The 19,955-nt window shown below is 37.6% G+C and overlaps 1 protein-coding gene across 2 annotated transcripts in view; it reads left to right on the forward strand.

Annotated features, from left to right (window-relative positions):
- ANKMY2 (ankyrin repeat and MYND domain containing 2) overlaps positions 1 to 19,955 on the forward strand; it is a 37,366-nt gene that overhangs the window by 11,487 nt on the left and 5,924 nt on the right. For both annotated transcript variants that reach the window (XM_008686361.2, XM_008686359.2), the window contains exons 3-7: positions 1,547 to 1,685; positions 3,545 to 3,643; positions 12,594 to 12,754; positions 17,049 to 17,263; positions 18,030 to 18,165. In XM_008686361.2, the coding sequence (XP_008684583.1) occupies positions 1,547 to 1,685; positions 3,545 to 3,643; positions 12,594 to 12,754; positions 17,049 to 17,263; positions 18,030 to 18,165 (750 nt within the window). The remainder of the gene's footprint in view (positions 1 to 1,546; positions 1,686 to 3,544; positions 3,644 to 12,593; positions 12,755 to 17,048; positions 17,264 to 18,029; positions 18,166 to 19,955) is intronic.

The following is a 19,955-nucleotide window of genomic DNA, read 5'->3' on the forward strand; positions in this document are numbered from 1 at the left end:
CACCTGAGCCACTCCCAACCTTGAAATACCTCATCCTTGTAGATACTGCCAACAAAGAGAGCCTTAACATTATAATCTTATCAATGTTTTATTATTCTCAAGAAACATTGACTACTCCTACCAAGATGTCTCCTGGAGAGCCACTTCGAAGGTCCCAGCCTTCCTATAATTCTCACGTCAGTAACCCTTCAGTAATATTGATGGCTTGGGGGGCCTGAGTGGCTCAGTTGGTTAAGCGTCTGCCTTCAGCTCAGGTCATGATCCCAGGGTCCTGGGATGGAGCCCGACATCGGGCTCCCTGCTCGGCGGAGAGCCTGCTTCTCCCTCTCCTTCTGCTGCTCCACCTGCTGTGTTCTTTCTTGCTCTCTGACAAATAAAATAAATAAAATCTTTTTTAAAAAAGAATATTAATGGCTTATGTTCATAATAATAGAATGGAATCATAAAGAACAATTCACAGTATGTAAGTATTCGGAGGTTTACTACAGTAAGAGATTCTATGTTTCAGATAAATTTTTATCAAAAACAGCTTTGAAATGCCAGCATGGTTTACTTTGAAATTTCACTTACAGAGAACAGCTTGTTCATTTATCTACCAAATAGTATCAGATACCCAGAACAAGTAAGGTTGGACGTTTTCACTGGATATGCCCAAAACACATGGAGACTAAACAATGTAGTGTAAATACTACCAACCATTTCTCAATATTTATACAATCATGTATATGATCAAATCATATATATAATCAAAATATACATGTGGTTTGGGGTTAATTATTTTGAAAATGATACCATGATAATGTACATTTCCTGCATCTTGTTTTTCTCATTGGCAATAATTCTTGGAAATTTCTCCAGTTCACTAGATGCAGATGCATTCAGTCAGTAGCTTCGTGGTATTCCATGTTGTAAATATTACGTATTTCATTCAGCTTTCTCTTTGATAGGCATTCTAATTGTTTTGAGTCTTTTTTTTTTTTAATATTTATGCATTTGTATCTGTTGGTTCATTTGTTTTCCCAAGAACTAAGTATGTGTGGTAGAGATGAGAGCTCCCATGATCTAGGTCTGGTGCCTGCCTGGCCATTTTACTTGTTACGTGAGGTTGAGCAAGTCTCCTCTGACTCTGTTTGCTAATCTATAAAAAAAAATCAGGGGATGCCTGGGTAGCTCAGTCAGTTAAGCATCTGCCTTCTGCTCAGGTCATGATCCCAGGGTCCTGGGATCCAGTCCCACATCAGGCTCCCTGCTCAGCAGGGAGTCTGCTTCTCCCTCTCCCCCTGCCTCTCCCCCCTGCTCTTGTTTGCTCTCTCTCAAATGAATAAATAAAAATCTTTAAAAAAAAAATCGGTTAAGAAAACCATTGATTTTCCTCAGCAGTTTATGGAAGATCCAAGTGAGGAAATCAACATAAAAGTACTTCACCGATTATAAGGATGAATTTATTAATGCATGTTTCTTTTATGTTTTTAAATTAATTGGAGGAATTGTTCATAGGGAAAGAGGTAAATAAGTAAAATTAATGCTTTTTTCCTTTCTGTTAAAGAATGGAATGACTCCTCTAATGCATGCTGCATATAAAGGAAAACTTGATATGTGCAAATTACTTTTACGACATGGAGCTGATGTAAATTGTCATCAACATGAGCATGGATACACAGCCCTCATGTTTGCTGCACTTTCTGGTGAAGTTTTATCATTTATTCTAATATCTTAATATTAACCATCCGTACAAATTTGTTATAAGTACATACATACTTTTAAATTACATGCTTTCGTATTATAGTAATTTTAAGATCAGTTCTTATAGAAAAGGTAGGAATTGGTTTTTGAAGTTATAATGTATGAAATATGTTATATAGTTAATTTGGTGATATGTTTCTTCGCTTATTTAAATCACCTGATTGTATTGACAGTCTATTTTGTGTAGAGTTAAGGAGTTCGATTGTTATTCTCTCAGGTTAGTTCGGTTGATGTTCTGTATCTTTGTATTCTGAGGTAATCTGGAAACTTCTTTGCTGTTCTCTTGAGAAAATAGCTGCTATGACAGAGCTGTCTCTGCTTCACTGACATTTATGTATTAAATTATGCCGATCCAGTTAGAAACTTACTTTATTCATGTTGCTTATGATTTGTGAATAAAGACAACTGGGAAATATTTAAAATTAAGTGGAGTTATCTGTAATTGTAGGGTTTTTTTTTAAGAAAATGAAGATGTAATGTAATATTCTTACACTTTAAAAGCAGTAATCTGTATTTTTATAAGCCTGGAATGGGAAAGCATTGGGGGGGAGGGGTAGATGGGCTAAATGGGTAATGGGTATTAAGAAGACACTTGTGATGAGCTACAGGCGTTTTATATAAGTGATGAATCACTAAATTCTACACCTGAAACTAACATTGTACTATATATCAACTAACAGGAATTTAAATAAAAACTTGGGGGAAAAAAGGAAAGCATTTCTAAATATGATATATAAAATATATAATTCAAAAAGGACAACATTGACCAACTTGATTATATATAATTTTAACATTTCCAAATATAGAATATACCATATATAGAGTAAAATACAAATGAAAAACTAAGGAAAATATTTATTACATATCTTTAGGGGTCATATCAGTATATATCGGGAGTTCTCATAAATCATTTAGAACCAAGTGCTACAATAGAAAATTGGGCCGAAATTGAACAGAAAACAAAAGAAATACAGCTGGCTCATAAGGATGTAAAACACTTTCACCAATAAACAAAGAAAGGCAAATTAGAAGAATAAAGGATTATTTGTCACTTACCATATTGGCAGAGATTAAGAAAGAGTCATAATGTCCAGCACTGGCATAGGGACTTCTCTGCACCATTTTGGGATATGCATATCAGTCCAAGCTTGCTGGAAGTCAGCCTGGCAAAATGCATTTAAAATATGCATAACTTTGATTTCTGCAGTGTTTTCCAGGAACTGTTCCTAAGGAAATCATAGTTTGAACTTGCTAAAATTAATGGAAAATGCTGGGTCACTGAGTATAGTTTATAAGAGCATAGTATCTGTAATGATTATATTAGTGATAGAATGCAAATAGAGTAAAGGCAAATGGATGTTTAGAGAGAAAAGAGTATAGAAAGATAGACCATCACCTGTTAAATCATTATTCCAGGGCCTATACTTGTGAGGATTGGGATGGGTTCATAGATACTAAGTGGAGACTTCTTTATTGTTGGTATTTTTTGTTTTGACTTTATACTAAGCATTATCTGTAAGAAAAATATATTTTGTTTTGTTAAAAAAAAAAGTGATAATTCCATACTAACATTTTTATATTGCCTGAAGGGGTTTTACAAAAAATGGGGTTAATTTCTATGTGGGTTTTTGTATCATTTTCCTCTTTATTGTGGTTATGATTTGCATTTTAGAAAAAATGAAAATATTCACAGGGTGGAAACCTAAAACTAAATGGGGAAAAAGGGTCCAGATAAATTAGAAGGAGGTATTTGAATTGTGCATTCTTTAATACTAGCTGACATGTTCCTTTTTAACGTCAGGTAACAAAGACATCACATGGGTAATGTTGGAAGCCGGTGCCGAGACAGATGTTGTCAACTCTGTCGGAAGAACAGCAGCCCAGATGGCAGCCTTTGTGGGTGAGTTTTTATGGCCGTTTTAAATGTAAGTTTTATCCAGAATGTCCTCCATGAAAAAGTACCACTTTCCTTCTCAGAGTACAAATACTGTCATGTTTATTTTTTAAAAACCAAATGTTTCCAGTTTATTAGGGTTTGTCTAACTTAGTGTAACTATCCAGGGACACTTCAGAGAAAATGAGGAGGCTGTTTTGAATTTCCACTTTGTGAGATACCAAGAATAGTGGGGCCATTTTGGTTGTAGTTAAATGCTTTAAATGAGTATATTTTCTTTCTCTAAGGGAAGTAGTTTACCCTAAAATCAAGAACATGAACTGTGAAGTCAATAATCCTCAACTGAAATTCTGGCTGTGCCACTCAACAGCAGGTTACTGAATCATTCTGACCATCACTTTCCTCATTGTAACTTGGCTCATGGTTACTCAAAGGATTAAATGAGATATTGACTTAAGGAGCTTTACAGGTAGCACTAAATAGATTTGATCAGTTACTGTTGCTAATAAAAATTTCAACAATGCTATTTCTTCCTACAAGGGAACATTAATAATAATATAATATATAGTTGCTTCATTATCATCCTCAAGTACAGACATTTATTGTGTATGCCCAGTTATTTCTTGGCATATTAATCCTGTTCCTGGACATAATATGAGGGGGTTTGGAAGAGAATGGCATGAATATTTGGTCATTGGTATTTGGGTCCCACTGAGTTGGCAGTTAAGGGGAGTCCATAGATGGACAAGCAAATATATAAACATCTGATCTATTGGGAAATAAGTGGCCTTTGTGGGACTAATAAATCATTATACAAATACTTAACGTTCACAGTCTATATACCAAGCATCACTGTAGGTGCTTTGGTTAGAGTGGCAAGCAAGTGGCAGGCTCTTCATGTATTCATGGCAGCTAGGGGCTAACAGCAGTGACAGGCATTGTGGAAATACACTTCAAGGGACAACTTAAGGGTCTCATAGAAATATATCAAAGAGAGGGTTCTTTTATCCTATTCCAAGGGGGTTTCGAGATAAATTACATTTAAGTTGAAATATAGCGGGAAGTAGTCAGATATAGGAGGCAGTAACCGTATATTTTGTTAAATTTTGTTATTAAATTATCTTGAAACTACTAATAGTAGCTACCAATGATTAAGTCAGATAGTCACTGAGTCACTATGTGACCGCTCTGTTAGAGCAAATATTCTTATTTTACCTCAATTTCAGGAGCATTTGAGAAAAGTATGGCCTTGCAGTGCAACCTTCAGAAAAATAATATTTATCTCTTACCATTAGGGGCTCCCTGGTTCCCCCCAACTCACCCCTATGCTACTATTGAGGCTGTCAGTACAAGGGGAAAATAAGACTAATCTAGGAATCTTGATTCTCATTTTTTAGTTCTTGTCTGCTGCAAAATCATTACAAGACCGTAGGCAAATCCCTTCCCTCCAGAGGCCTCCGTTTTCTGATCTGTGCCATGAGGCCCGGCAATTAGATCATAGGAAGTTCAACTGAACTGCACAAGTTTGCATTGTGTTGATGTAGGAAACAGAGCCCAGACAGAGATTCCGTAACTTTCCTCGGAGCACAGGGCTAGCAGTGGACGAGGCCGTTCTTTCAAAAATTAATACAATGCTCTTTTCCTTTTCTTTTTCTTAACACTACTGTATCCGTAAAAATCTCAGGTAGAAATTGTCCACAATCCCATCCTAAAATAAGAGAAATAAGAGTGATGTTTTCATTCCATTTTAATCTATATAGATCAATTTCATAGACAAAAATTAAGCCTTTTTGGTCAACATTATATTTTCCGTTATGGTTAGTCTTTTTAAAAAGTCACTGTCCCCTTTTATTGCCCTCAAGTGGAACGGTTTATATAAATATGTGCACACATGTGCAAGATTCTTATCTTTAAAAAAAAAGATTTTTTATCTTTTAAAAAATATTTATCTTACAAATATATTCCTTGGGACTTGTTTCCTTCCCTGACCAATATGCTGTAGAAGTCCCTCTCATCTCCGTAGTTCTGAATTCAGTTGTTGTAACAGTGACCTAATGTTCCATGATACAGGCACCCACAGTTCATTCTGCTCTCCCCTATGGATAAATTTTGCAGGTCTTTTTTAATGATTTTATTTATTTCTTCATTTGAGAGCAAGAGCGTGTATGAGTGGGAGAGGGGGTGGCAGAGGAGCAGAGGGAGAGGGACAGACAGACTCCATGTTCCTGTGAGGAACACAGAACCCAGTGCAGGGCTCAGTCCCATGACCCCGCGGTGGTAACCTGAGCCGAAATCGAGAGCTGGATGCCCAACCGACTGAGCCACCCACATGCCCCAATTTCACAATTTTTAAAAATCACTGTAAATAATGTAATAATGATCCTTGATCTTATATTTCTATTAGCATCTTCATCAGAACTGGGTGTTTTCACTCTTTCATTTTTGCCAATCTGATAGTTGAAAAATGGTGTATTGTGAATTTGCTTTGCCCTCATTATGCATGCAATTCAGCTGCTTGTGTTGTCGGTCATCTTTTTCTGTTCTGTGGATGGCTCTCTTACTCAGTACGTACTTTTCCTTTGGGCTGTCTTTTTCTTACTGCTTTCAGGAACTTTATGTGTATTACGGATGCTAACCCTTTAGCTACCAAATGTGTTTCCAGGAATTCATTGTATATTTTTCTTTTGACTTTATGGGAAATTTTGCCATAGAAATTTTATTTTTAAGTAATCATAGTTTTCTTTTATAGCTTCCATGGTTCTTGTCTTGTCAAGGAGTTCTTGACTATGGGTTAGATAAGTATTCTCCTAAATTTCCTTCAGATTTTGTGTGTGTGTGTGTGTGTGTGTGTGTGTGTGTGTGTGTGTGTATTTTCAAGACTTAATTTTTTAGAGTTCATCTCCCCCTGGATATTTAGTTAATCGTGATAGCACCATTTACGAAACTACTCAACATTTTCCTACTGAAAGTGAGATACCACTTTTGTGGTGAGTTAAATTCTCTTATATACTGGTATCTATTTCTGGACCTCATACTCTCTTCCATGGGGCTGCTTGTCACTCTCTATATTAATACCACAGTGTCTCATCACACTGACTTTAAAGCAGGTGTTCCCTTTACTTATTCCTCTTTGAATACATTCCTTCCTCCCCTCTTTTCGTTTGTTTGTTTTTTATTTTTGGTTCTCGTTGGACTCTCATTAAATGGTGATGTACTTACTTGCAGAGAATTGGCTACTGTATGATAAGACATCCTATTCAGTTGCATGGTATGCCTCTATATATCGTTGTGGGTTTTTTTGTTTCTTTTACTTGTTTTTGGTACTTTGGTCATATTCATTAGATTCCCTAACAGCAGGTCTTTCTTTTAAATAAAACTACAGTCTTTTCAAGTTTATTTCTAAATGGTTGGTAGTTATTTTCCATACTGTAAGGAGAATTCCCCCCACCACTTCCACACTCTGTCATTTCTAGCTGGCTATGGGTAGTAAGGAGAAAGCTATTGATTTGTTTTTGTCTTGTCATTTTTATTAGAGTCTCCTGGGTTTTATAGCTATTCAATTTCATTTATTTTCTATTTGAATTAGCTCCAGGCTTCAAAGTAAGAAGAAATAATAATAGTGTCAATTGGCATGTCGGTTTTTTTTCTATTTTTAATGGAACTATTTTTAGCTCTTCACTTTTTATGATATTGCTTTTGGTTTTACCCTTGCCGAATGCCACTCTTTGTCTTGTTTCAATTTTTATTTCTACTCTTTCTGATAGGCCATTTTTTTTTTCTTTTTTAGGTTTTATTTAAATTCAAGTTAGCCAACATACAGTGTATTATTAGCTTCAGGGGTAGAGTTTAGTGATTCATCAGTTGCATATAATACCCAGTGCTCATCACATCAAGTTCCCTCTTTTTTTTTTTAATAATAATTTTTTATTACGTTATGTTAGTCACCATACAGTATATCCTTAGTTTTTGATGTCGTGTTCCATGATTCATTATTTGCGTATAACACCCAGCACACCATGCAATATGTGCCCTCCTTACTACCCATCACCAGCCTATCCCAGTCCCCCACCCCCTTCCCCTGTGAAGCCCTCAGTTTGTTTCCCAGAGTCCAGTCTCTCACGGTTCATTCCCCCTTCTGTTTGCCCCCCTTCATTCTTCCCTTCCTTCTCCTACCGATCTCCCTGCTATTTGTTATGTTCCATAAATGAGTGAAACCATATGATAATTGTCTTTCTCTGCTTGACTTATTTCACTTAGCATCATCTCCTCCAGTCCCGTCCATGTTGCTGCAAATGTTGGGTAATCGTTCTTTCTGATGGCTGAGTAATATTCCATTGTATATATGGACCACATCTTCTTAATCCAGTCGTCTGTTGAAGGGCGTCTCGGCTCCTTCCACAATTTAGCTATTGTGGACAATGCTGCTATGAACATTGGGGTGCATATGGCCCTTCTCTTCACTACGTCTGTATCTTTGGGGTAAATACCCAGTAGTGCAATTGCTGGGTCATAGGGTAGCTCAATTTTTAACTTTCTAAGGGACCTCCGCACTGTTTTCCAGAGTGGCTGTACCAACTTGCATTCCCACCAACAGTGTAAGAGGGATCCCCTTTCTCCACATCCTCTCCAACATTTGTTGTTTCCTCCCTTGTCAATTTTTGCCATTCTAACTGGTGTAAGGTGGTATCTCAGTGTGGTTTTGATTTGAATTTCCCTAATGGCTAATGATTTTGAACACTTTTTCATGTTTCTGTTAGCCATTTGTCACATCAAGGGCCCTCCTTAATGTCCGTCACTTAGTTACCCCATCCCCCCACCCACCTCCCGTCCAGCAACCCTCAGTTTGTTTCCTAGAGTTAAGAGTCTCTTAAGGTTTGCCTCCCTCTCTGGTTTTATCTTACTTTACTTTTCCTTCCCTTCCCCTATGTTCACCAGCTGTCTTTCTTAACTTCCACATATGAGTGAAATCATGTGGTATTTTTCTTTCTCTGACTGACTTATTTCACCTGGCATAATACCCTCTAGTTCCATCCACATCATTGCAAATGGTAAGATTTCATTCTTTTTGATGGCTGAGTAATATTCCATTGTATATATCTACCACATCTTCTTTATCTGTTCGTCAGTCCATGGACATCCAGGCTCTTTCCATAGTTTGGCTATTATGGACATTGCTCCTATAAACATTGGGGTGCATGTGCCCATTTGAATCAATATTTTTATATCATTTGGATAAATAGGTAGAAGTGCAATTGCTGGATGGTAGGAGAGTTCTATTTTTACCTTTTTGAGGACTCTCCATACTATTTTCCAGAGCATGGAACTGGATGCACCAGTTTGCATATTGTAGCCATTCTTGATTCCTTTTTGGTTTTTTGCATTTGTCAGTAATCTCTTTGCCCATCTCCTTGTTTTCATCTTTGTTATTTCATTTTAGTAAGGTAACTACTGCCATACCTATATGTCTATAAACCCATGTAGGTGTGCTCTGTTCTCCAACCCAAAATGATAGTCTCTGGCTATTAACAGGTACTCAGCTTGTGCGTATATGATTACTGATCAACTTGGTTGCATTCCTCCTCTTTCACCTCATTTTTTTTACACTTTGTTTTGCTTGGTGGTTGTTTTTGCTTGTGCTTGTGTGTAGTGTGTGTGCGTGCGTGTGTGTGTGTGTGTGTGTGTTTCCTTAATGTGACTGGCCTGGCCATGTTGGAATACATTTATTTCTTGTTGACTTGAAAGATGGAGAATGCTTTCCCATTCCACTAATGCTTACTCTCCTATTCACAACACTCCCAATTAAACCCATATTCATCAGTTAGTTAAAAGCACAAACAGAACTATCCCCCATGGCCCACCCACGAGGCACTGCATTTGCCCATTTAGCAGTTCTAACATGAGGAAATGCTTCTAACTCATTTATTTTTCCACATTCTCTGTTTTTGCCTCGTCAGACAACACGCCTTTCGTTTCCTTCTCTGCTACTGCCACCAGCTGTGGACTTGGCTGAGAGGGGTTAGTATTTTTAGTACGGAAATGTTATTCAAATGTCCTTCATCTGGGTTACTTCTCTTTGACTAATCCTCACAGTCAACAGGATAATTTCTCAGTCAAGTTGCCTCCACCCATTATTCAGATTAACCATCTCTGCTGCCAACGGTTGGTGTCCACTCCCCTTTCCCTCCCCCTTGCTCTGTCTTCAGCTGTCTGTTCCCATTTAGGTTTGGGTTACAGGACTTTCTCGGATGGTTTCTAGGTTGAATATGGTTTGAAACCCATCGTAACCTAAATTCTCTTTCTTTCCGAAAAAGAGTCGTACCAGGGCTAGTGTCGTGGTTCTTGTATTACTGTTCTTTTCCCTTAGTCGTATGCAGAAGTTACTTCACCCTTTTCTAAATGCTTGGAAATGAGAATTTATTTTCCTTTGTAAACTTTCCATATCTAATCCTGGAGGCATGTTTCAATTTCAGTTTATCCTAGAAAATAAAAAATGTTACTGAGATGTGTTTCGTTGCGTGTGTGTGTGTGTGCGTGTGTTCTGAGTAATCCTGCCTAGGACTGACTCAGTGAGCCCGTTCAGTCAGGGAGACTCAAGTCTAGCCATGGTAATAGTTGCCCCGGATGCACTGCCCAACCCCCTTGCCCAACATTTATTTTCTATAATAGTAGTACTATTTTATTTGTATTTATTCCAAACTCATCAATTAAATTAAACACCTGTAAAACTAAATAGTTGTTTCAGTTATAAACATTTAAACATAAATTAAGTAAAAGTTTATGAACTTTAAATATATATCACTCTAATATAAATTATTAGCAAATTAGTGAAAATAAAATATCAAAATAATCTAAGTACTACCTAAAATGTAAAAAAAGATTAACCCTGAAGTAAAGTAATATTATGTTGTCCTTCTTACAAAGGTGTAATCTTAAGAGACCTCTAGTCCTGTGATAGTGTCATTGTTATGTAGCTGGTATTTTACTGTACAAATATTGCCAACTGCTCAGAGGGGTTTTCCTGACTATATTAGTGGAGAGATTGATGAGAAAATAGAATAACAAGCTAATTCTATATTTCCCCCGACTCCTTTTCTTTAGCTCATTCTCCGTCGATTTTGATTTTTTTATAGGAGCTATTTTATTTTATTTTTGATTTAATTTAATTTTATTTAAATTCAATTAATTAACATATAGTGTATTATCAGTTTCAGAGGTAGAGTTCAGTGATTCATCAGTTGCATATAACACCCAATGCTCATTACATCACATGCCCTCCTTAATGCCCATCCCCCAGTCACCCCCCCCCCACAGCCCTTCTAGGAGCTATTTTAGAACACTTTTTTTTTTTTTTTTTATTAAATAGCATCACACATCTGTTTAATGAAGCTGGATGTAGATTGTGCTTTAAGGAAACAGTGTAGTTTGTCTTCATCTGTGGCTCCTTCCTGCCCTGTTGTGAATTCCCATACACAGTGACCTGTGTTAATTTTGATGCCGTCATGTTCATATCCTGCTAGTTGTAGGGGATTTGCTTGATTATTGTTGCCCCTGCCTTCATGAACGTTTTAGAGGTAGAGATGATCATTTGCTAAACAGAGCATCTCATATTTTTAATGTATGCTATTACTGTTTGACTTCTCCTTAAGATACATAATGAGAGCTTTCTGATTTAAAAAAAAAAAAAAAAAGGAAAGGAAAGGCAAAAAGGAAAAAAAAACCCTGGTGTTTCAGGTACTTAAGAACAGCATTAAATACCAAAAATGAGATTGTGATCACTTAAAATTTCCCTTCAAAGCAGGGACATGTTCTTCTATCATTTATTCAGTTATTAATTCTCCATCCATTTCTCTTTTTCTTTCAGGGATTTCGATTATTTTTCACCTTTACATTTCCTGGATCTGCCCCTCAGCTCTCACCTCTTCCACAATGATTTCCATTTCCTCACTTTTCTCTGTTTTGAGATATTTCATCCACTTCGTCTTCTACAGTACTATTTTAACCCTCAGTTGTAACCTGGATTACCTTTCAGTTTGCCTGTTAATTTTAATTTTAATTTTTTTGTCTATTAATTTAAACATTGTGAATCTTTCTGCAGTCCATGAAACTTAACATTTTGTAATTGTTCTGCTTAATGTAAGTGTTCTTGTTCGGTGATTATGCTTATGGTTCCGTTGTGGATGTGGTCCATGTTGTAAGTTTACTTCCCACCGAAGAAGCCATCTGTTGGAGGCAGTGCCTAGTCTTCCACGGTGCTGGATCCCTTTGGGTACTTCACTCCTTATCTCCTAGGCAGCTACGTCAAGCTGATAGGATTATGGCACAGTGAAGAGAAGGGCTACTGTTTCCATACCTGCGGGTATAGAACTCCAAGAACTCCCAGGCAAGCAGGACCATCTGCCAGCCTCAAGTACCAGAGTCCTCCCTGCCCACCCTGCAGTCCCCCTGCAGGTCACCTTGTCAGCAGGATCGAGCAGACGCTCCCAGAACCACGCACAAGTGGACTGGGGCCACATGTGCCACCCAGAGCAGACCACTCTCCAGGAGCCCCTGTATAAAGAGGGCCAGCTGTGATTTAGGGAAGAATGACCATCATTTCTGTAGGGGTGGAAGAGGAGACATTTAAATTTAATTAAAAACAAGCAGCTTCTATCAAATATTTAGGGTCAATTGCAAATTGAACTCCATTTTTTTTGTAATTCACATAATCTTCATATATACTGTGGATTCTGTGTCTTTACAAGGGGGTTATGTTTTGGACTTCACAAAGCATACTTATAAATGTTCCTCCAAACATTTTACCTCTCCTTGTCCTCTTCTACTTGTTTTTCCTGAAAATTAAAGATGTCGATGCACGTTTACTTCATGACAACACAGCACTATAATTAATAAAAAAAAAATTGGAAGATGCCGTATTTTGAATAATAACATAACAAATTTCCTGTTTTTCTATTAAAAGGTCAACATGATTGTGTGACTATAATCAACAATTTCTTTCCTCGAGAGAGACTGGATTATTACACTAAACCCCAGGGGCTGGATAAAGAGCCAAAACTGCCTCCAAAGTTGGCAGGCCCACTGCACAAAATTATTACCACAACCAATCTTCATCCTGTCAAGGTAGTGTCGAGTTTATTGTCTTTGCTTTTTATTTAAATATTCCTTCAGAGTTAAACTGCTCTTAATTCTATAAGATCGGAGTTGCCTTGGTTGGGTCTTGTGGATACAGAACTTGAGATGGGGCTGTGTTGTTCAGTCGGCACAGAGAAGGACAGCTCTCGCTTTAAGCCTGAGAGAGAGTGAGGGACATAGGCTAGACCAGGAGGAAGAGCTAGGCAAAGAGGTGGGTTCAGCTGAAGCCTGCCTTGCACCTCACCTCCCTGGGAGCTCTGGACTGTTAATGGCTCCAGAGAGGCAAGGGAGCCAGGCTTTTGGATCACTCAGTTGCCATTGGCTGAGGCCTGTCCCCGGAGAAAAAGGACAGGCTCCCAGGTAGTGCCAAGGAAGGTGGCTTCCGATGGATGAAGGGAGTTCCCTGGAGCAGGAGGCAGCTCTGAGCCCCTAGCAGCCAACACTCCCAGAAGCCAGGACCAGTTACACAGGCTGGTAAGGGGATTTTGTTGGGGCACCTTCCAGGGAATATTCTGAAATGTAATCATGAGCACATATTTTAATGCAGGTAGCTATTTGATGCCTGTGAATAATATAGTTCTTCCAGTATTAGTCAAATCACAAAGAGTTTCAAACTTTTTAGACCAACCCAGAAGTTCAGTTGGCTTAACGGAGAAACTTCGAGAGCCATTCTGAACTATCTTCACTGCTCTTTTCTTCGTAATTTACATATGGCCTTTTTTGTTTTTTACAAAACTTTTTCCTCTTTTTTTTTAATAAATCAATCCAAATGGGTATAATTACCTCAGTGAATCATTACAGAAAACTCTATGTGTGCTACAGTGACGCTCTTCTCTTTCAGATTTCACTGATCCGTATCTTCATTCATAATGTGTAGATTTGATAGTAATTCAGGACTGTTCGGGAAGCCAGGTGGTAAATTGGATCAAAAACTGAGGTTTTCCCTTAATACAAAATGTTATTATAAATGCAGTAAAATTAAATTTCCCTTAAAGTCTAGTACGGTGAATCTGTGGAACATACCGAACACCATTAAAATAAGTGAGCAGTTCTCATAAAGTGACTCTTTTGAAGACTGGCATTCATTTGAAGATACAAGTTCCAAATGATATGTCACGTTATCGCTTCGTTGATGCTTCCCTTTGCATACAGACTTTGAAGCTCAGGAAACAAGCAGACCAACAAAACATACCTGTCCTGTGGCTTTCCATCCAAATTACTCTTCTGGGCCAGCAAGAGAGATGACAAACTCGCAGATCCTTTTCCATAAGATAGACTGGTGGAGCCTGTTCTGTGTTTATTTTTCAAAACTTAAATGTTTTCCTTCACATTTTGAAGGAACCCCAGGAGGTAACATTTGTGATCCTAAGACAGCAAAAAAGAAATCTGGCCATGAACCCTCTGTTTGTATTTACGGTGGCGATTATATGGAACTTAGAATTTAAGTTTTAAAAAATATTTAGCCTCTTCTGTATCAGTGGCTTTTTTTTTTTCCTTTCCTAACATACGCAAGCAAAGAGAGTACTTCCATCTGGGAGCTGCTTGGTCAGTGACACTATTTCTTGTAGCGGTGGGGTAGGCTGGGGTGGGAAGACAGGATTTTTCCTAGGGATGCAGTATTTCTCAATGTAGAGAATGGGTGTGATTTTACAGGCCCCTCCTGTTCTCCCTCCAGCCCGAGCATTATAGGATCTTTGGGGTTAGATTGATTTGAAGAAGTTCCCTGTATTTTTCTGATTTACTGTCTTTTACATCTACATTTCTACCCCCTTGAGGTTGTAGTAATCTCAGTAATGGTGATAATTGAATATGTGGAGTAATTTTTGATGTTCACATGAAACCTAGACTCTCAGGGTTAAATGTCCTAAGAATTCTTGTATCTCTAATTGTCTTTAAGAGCACCTATTTGACTAAATTAGGATAAGGGTATATTTATTTATACAGGCAATAAATGGGTAAATGTATAGAAACTGAAATAGCCTACATTCTATTTTTTTAGTGCACTTGGTCTCATAAGAGACATTATTCTATGATTATAGTACCTTTCTTCAGACTAGACCTTGTTCTTTGTAGGTATAAATGATCTGTTCACTTGAAAACCTTTTTTCCTCCACACTTTGGATAAAAGTTGTGTAGTGCTTTTGTGGTGCCTTATTTTCATTGCTTTACCCCTTTCCAAGACAGCGAGGGTCTTCCTGGGGTGTATTATAAAAAAAGTAACTAACAGCCATTCTATAAAGTCAAAGACCTTTTAAAAGCAGCACAGAAATCCTCCTGGATACACAATTCACCTTTTTACTACAGTGCACTCAACACAGCTGCATTTGCGTCAAGGGTAAGTGGCTCCTGTAGCATCAAGGGTGTTTTTTTCCTGCAGGGACTCGGACAATTGTGCTGATGCCCAGAATACAGAGGTTATAAAGGAGAAAAATAGAATCACAGGGAAAATGACAACACAATTGAGCCGAGTCTCTAAGTGGTCAGGAGACAGATGTACACGAGTGATCCTGTCTTTGATTATTAACTTTTTTAACCCCAGAATTGTTGGTTTGGTAATTTTTTCTTAGAGGGTATTTAAAAAATAAAAAGAATTCAAAATGCCACTCTATAAACATATTCTGACATGTTTGGGGGAATGAGCTGTATTGGGCTTTTTTGCTTAAAGGAATATACTTATTCCTCTTCACTAATTCATAATGAGATTTTCTTTATAATGGATTACTTTGTAATACTGCAGTGATTAGATGAAGGAAGCTAGTTCAAATATTATTCTTTTGTGTGTATCTATGAAATGTTTCAGTAAGCTCACAGTAGAGCTGTGGTTATATGTCATTTTTCTTTGGGTATAGTGGTGTATACTATGGAGTAAAAAAAGCCTAATGTCTTAAAGAAAAAAAGCATTAGTCTGGGTTCTAAGATTTTTTAAAGTTTTTACTTATAAGTTAAAGATCCTATGCTTTGATTTTAAATGCTTTATACAAAAATATTGAACAGTTTCAAATGATTACAGTTGACAGTAGAAATCTAAACATGTAATTAATGAGCCTTCTCTGCTGAAAGTTGATTTTTAATATATGTTATTGTAGGGAACGTCGTCAGCAAATTTACCAACACGGCTTCTCATTATACTTACTTCATGACCCCTCATTTATTATTGAGCGCTATATTTTAAGTAAAATACTAGATTATACATCAATCTAGTAGTCTCAAAAATAAGTACAAATCGTATTTTAATTTCACAAGAGCACTTACTCTATGTTAAATTTCCAGGTAGGAGACTAGGCATGGGATTCACAGAAGTTAACCAGTGATCTTTCTTCCTGTCGGAGGAAAAGGATCTAATTCATGAAATCTGCTGTCCGTGATTCCCTGACATTTACATTGCCCAGGACAGGTATCTCGCTGTAACACATAGGTTCACAGACACTGACTTTCTGCCCTGTGCATACAGTTGTGCCCGTGTTACACATGTATTTACGTTACTGTTATGTCATCACGGATGTTTACAGTTGCCCTGCGCAGACCTACTTTAGGTAGGTAATCAGCTACCCGATAACAAAGCCAGTAAAAACAGGTATTCCTCCTTACACTGATTTTGCACTTAATCTGTACCTATATGAGAAGTGTGGGACTCCTAATGCATTAAATTTCATAACTCTCTAATATTCCTCTTTGAAGGCTTTTAATTTTTGCTTTCTTCTTTGACCTATTCTCATTGCCATAGATGATTAGAAGCATATCATAAAAATTTCCACAGAGAAATGTAGTTAATTGGAAAGTAATACACCTTTTATTTTTAGACTTCTTTCTGTAAAAATCTCATTTCCTTATAATTAATAAAAATTAATGAGAATTACAGTACTCCTAGCCGTGAAATTCTAGTAATGTTAGCTAAAAGTAGTGATTGCTTGGTGATTTGATTCTGTATATAAAGGATATATAAATATGCCATGTTTATCTTTAGTAAAAGTGCTTTTAACAGAGAATCTAAAACCATGACTCTGAGTGGCATACTAACACCCTGGTTTAGCTTGATGGCAGATCACCGGATAACTTAGATATACAGAGTTCAAGAGATTTCATGATGCCGAGGTCCTTCTGTATTAGTTTTATAACTTTGATCATTGGCAATTTGCATTCTAATTTGAATTAATATAGTAAACATAGGACCCCAAGAAGGACTTTATTCGGTAATCGGTTGAAATCAACCAAAACTAAGTATCCAATTTTTGTATGGAAAAGTCTCTCGTGGAATTTCTAAGCTTGCTGGAATTTCTTCTAGATCGTGATGCTTGTAAATGAGAATCCTCTGCTGGCAGAAGAAACAGCTCTGAATAAATGCTACAAGGTGATGGATTTGATCTGTGAGAAATGTATGAAGCAGAGAGACATGAATGAAGTATTGGCTATGAAAATGCATTACATCAGCTGTATCTTTCAGAAATGCATTAACTTCTTAAAAGATGGAGAGAATAAACTGGACACTCTGATCAAAAGGTGCCGTTTCTACTGTGTCATGTGTAAAATACGCTCAAATGGGTAATGTTTTATTATATGAAGCCTCATCATGGATTAAAAAGTTAAGCATTTTAGCAGCAGTTGTTGTTGGGCTCACATTAGTCTGCAAGAAACAAGAGTAATGTTACATTCAGGTTGAGTGATTATGCAGTTTCCTACTTTTTACAATGATGCTTTTGTTATCCCCAGTTTACAGGTGAGGGATCTGAGGTTTGGAGAAGTTTCGGTAGCGTGTGTAAGATGGAGAAAGTGGCCCCAGTCCAGCCTTGAGGATGGGTATGCCAGGCCGCAGGTGGTTGTGCTGGGTTCATCATGGCGCTCAGCACATCTCCATTACTGAGCCTGGGAGAGCTGCATGTTATCTTTGTCCTCAGACCATCAGGGGTCAAATTCCCCCAGAGTTTTACCAAGAAAAGTGAACTATGTTAGAAGGGTGTAACTTAATGAGAGTTTTCACTCTGTACAATTAACTGGCATGGTAATAAGTAACTAGCTACTCTGATAATGGCGGTTGGTGTGTTTTATGGCGGGGTCCCTTTTATAAATACCTCCCAGGAACCATAAACCTGATAAGGGCTAGCCTAATGTACAGGTAGAAGAGCAGTTTGAGTTAAGTCTGTCGTCATGATTGGAAGAGACAATAAAAATCCTCAGTAGCACAGAAACTACTAAAAGTTCATGGGTTCATCTGGGAGAAAATGCTTAGAGATTCAACTCCAGTTACTTTTTTAAAAATATCTTTTAGCTTGTTAAAAGGCCGCGCTTCAGATGGCTTTCCGGTATATCAAGAAAAGATCATAAGAGAAAGTATCAGAAAATTTCCTTACTGTGAAGCCACACTCCTCCAGCAGCTGGTGCGAAGCATTGCTCCTGTTGAAATTGTAAGGCTCCTCATAACTAAGTTAACTCTACCAGTAAGACCTGATTACCATATTTTGTACAATTAGAGGCAAGTTCTCTTCAGCATTATTAATAATTTATTTATTTAATAGAGAAATAATTATTTGTTATTTTAGACAGTTTTCAGGAACAGACATGGCGATAGGTATACCTGTTAACCCTGTTTCTGTTCGTCCGTTTCCCCTCTCTTGATCCTCTTTTTTTCATTTTTATGTAGCTCATGGTTTAAGAAATAGTATTTCCCTATGTTGGAATGTAGATGGTTATATAGAAAATTACATTTTAAAGACCTCTGTGAAACCTGTAAACGTGGGTACACTTGCTATATAATATAGATACACACATATACACTTGCAGCTCGTGAAAAACCAGTACAAAGTTGGGCACTAGATGGAAGTAGGAATTGATTGTCTAGGTTGATGATTTCTGGTCAGTGGGGATGTGAAAGGATGAGTCATGGGGAAGCTCATTGTTTGTCCTGATAAAAATCTCGAAGTATGTCCCAGCTTCTCATATTCTACCTTAATGCCTCTGATTATAAATGTTCCATACTTAACAAAATTCCATTTATACTTCCCAGCTATAGGAAGCAAATTTTAACGTTATTCTCTGTTCTTTAAATTATTTATTGCCCCTTTATCATATATTTATTTAAGTGGTATTTCAGAAGATACTCCCTGACTTTCCTGTTTTGAGCGCATTTGTGTTCACTGTATCTACACCAGTCATGCTTTTATACATTTCAGTCAAATCCTTTATTGGCCTTTGTCTATTGGGTAAGAACTTGATCCTGACACTAGTCCCATCCATGGCTTCCTCCTGCCCTCTGGCAATGTTGGTTCTTCTCTGCCTTCTCTAGGCTGTCCCATCCTTCTCAGTGTGAGAAATGAGGACAGGTGGGTTATTAGTGCTTCTTCATACATTAAGACATCATCTATTCAGAGTCATGAAATCAGAAGGACCTGAAGACACAAGATGATTTCATGAATTCATGTATTGATTTATCCTTGGGAGTTCTCCATGATTTCATGTAGAGATTTTTACCCTTATTTTTTAATATACTTGGCTATTTGGTATTTGAGCTTTTGGAAGATTAAAGTTAGCAAATTATGAGGGTAGTCATCAATTATGAATGTGTTTTGGTACACATATTAAATTCCAATTAACCGTGAATTAAATCAATAGGGTTATTCATTCCCATATACTCAGAAGCACAAAGGTAGGCAGACCAGATCCGTCACAGTGGCTCAAAAATGGATTCCCATTTTTCCACCCAATATTCTTTAGCCATATAGATTATCTTACACATGCTTATGACCTTGTGGCTGCCATGCATCGGATGCTCTTCCTCCAAGGTCACATTTTTATCCCAGGAAGGCAAGAAAAGGAAAGGGGTTTCTAGCTAGCCAACACGAGCTCTCCCAGAAACACGCTGCCTGTGCAATGTGACCACTCTTAGCTTCACAGGTTGTCTGGGGAAGTGAGCGGTTATGGCTGGTCTAGGCTCTGCTACTCTGAATGAAGTTATGCTTCTCTTATTGCAGAAGTTGGGGGAATAGACATTAGAGAAGCAACTAGCACTGCCTGCCGTGGGGTGTTTTCAGCACTAACAAGTGGTAGCCAACATCCCACCTTCAAAGGGGAAAACAGCAAAACTAAAAATAGCTCAGAGTACTTACAGAAAAGTCAGAGCAGACCAGTGTGGGGTTGAACGAATGATTCATTGTAGCCCTGTATCATAGAATAATTGTCCTTCGAGTTGATGCAGTAT

The sequence above is a fragment of the Ursus maritimus genome, unplaced genomic scaffold, assembly GCF_017311325.1.
Source record: "Ursus maritimus isolate PB19 unplaced genomic scaffold, ASM1731132v1 scaffold_3, whole genome shotgun sequence".
NCBI lineage: Eukaryota > Metazoa > Chordata > Mammalia > Carnivora > Ursidae > Ursus > Ursus maritimus.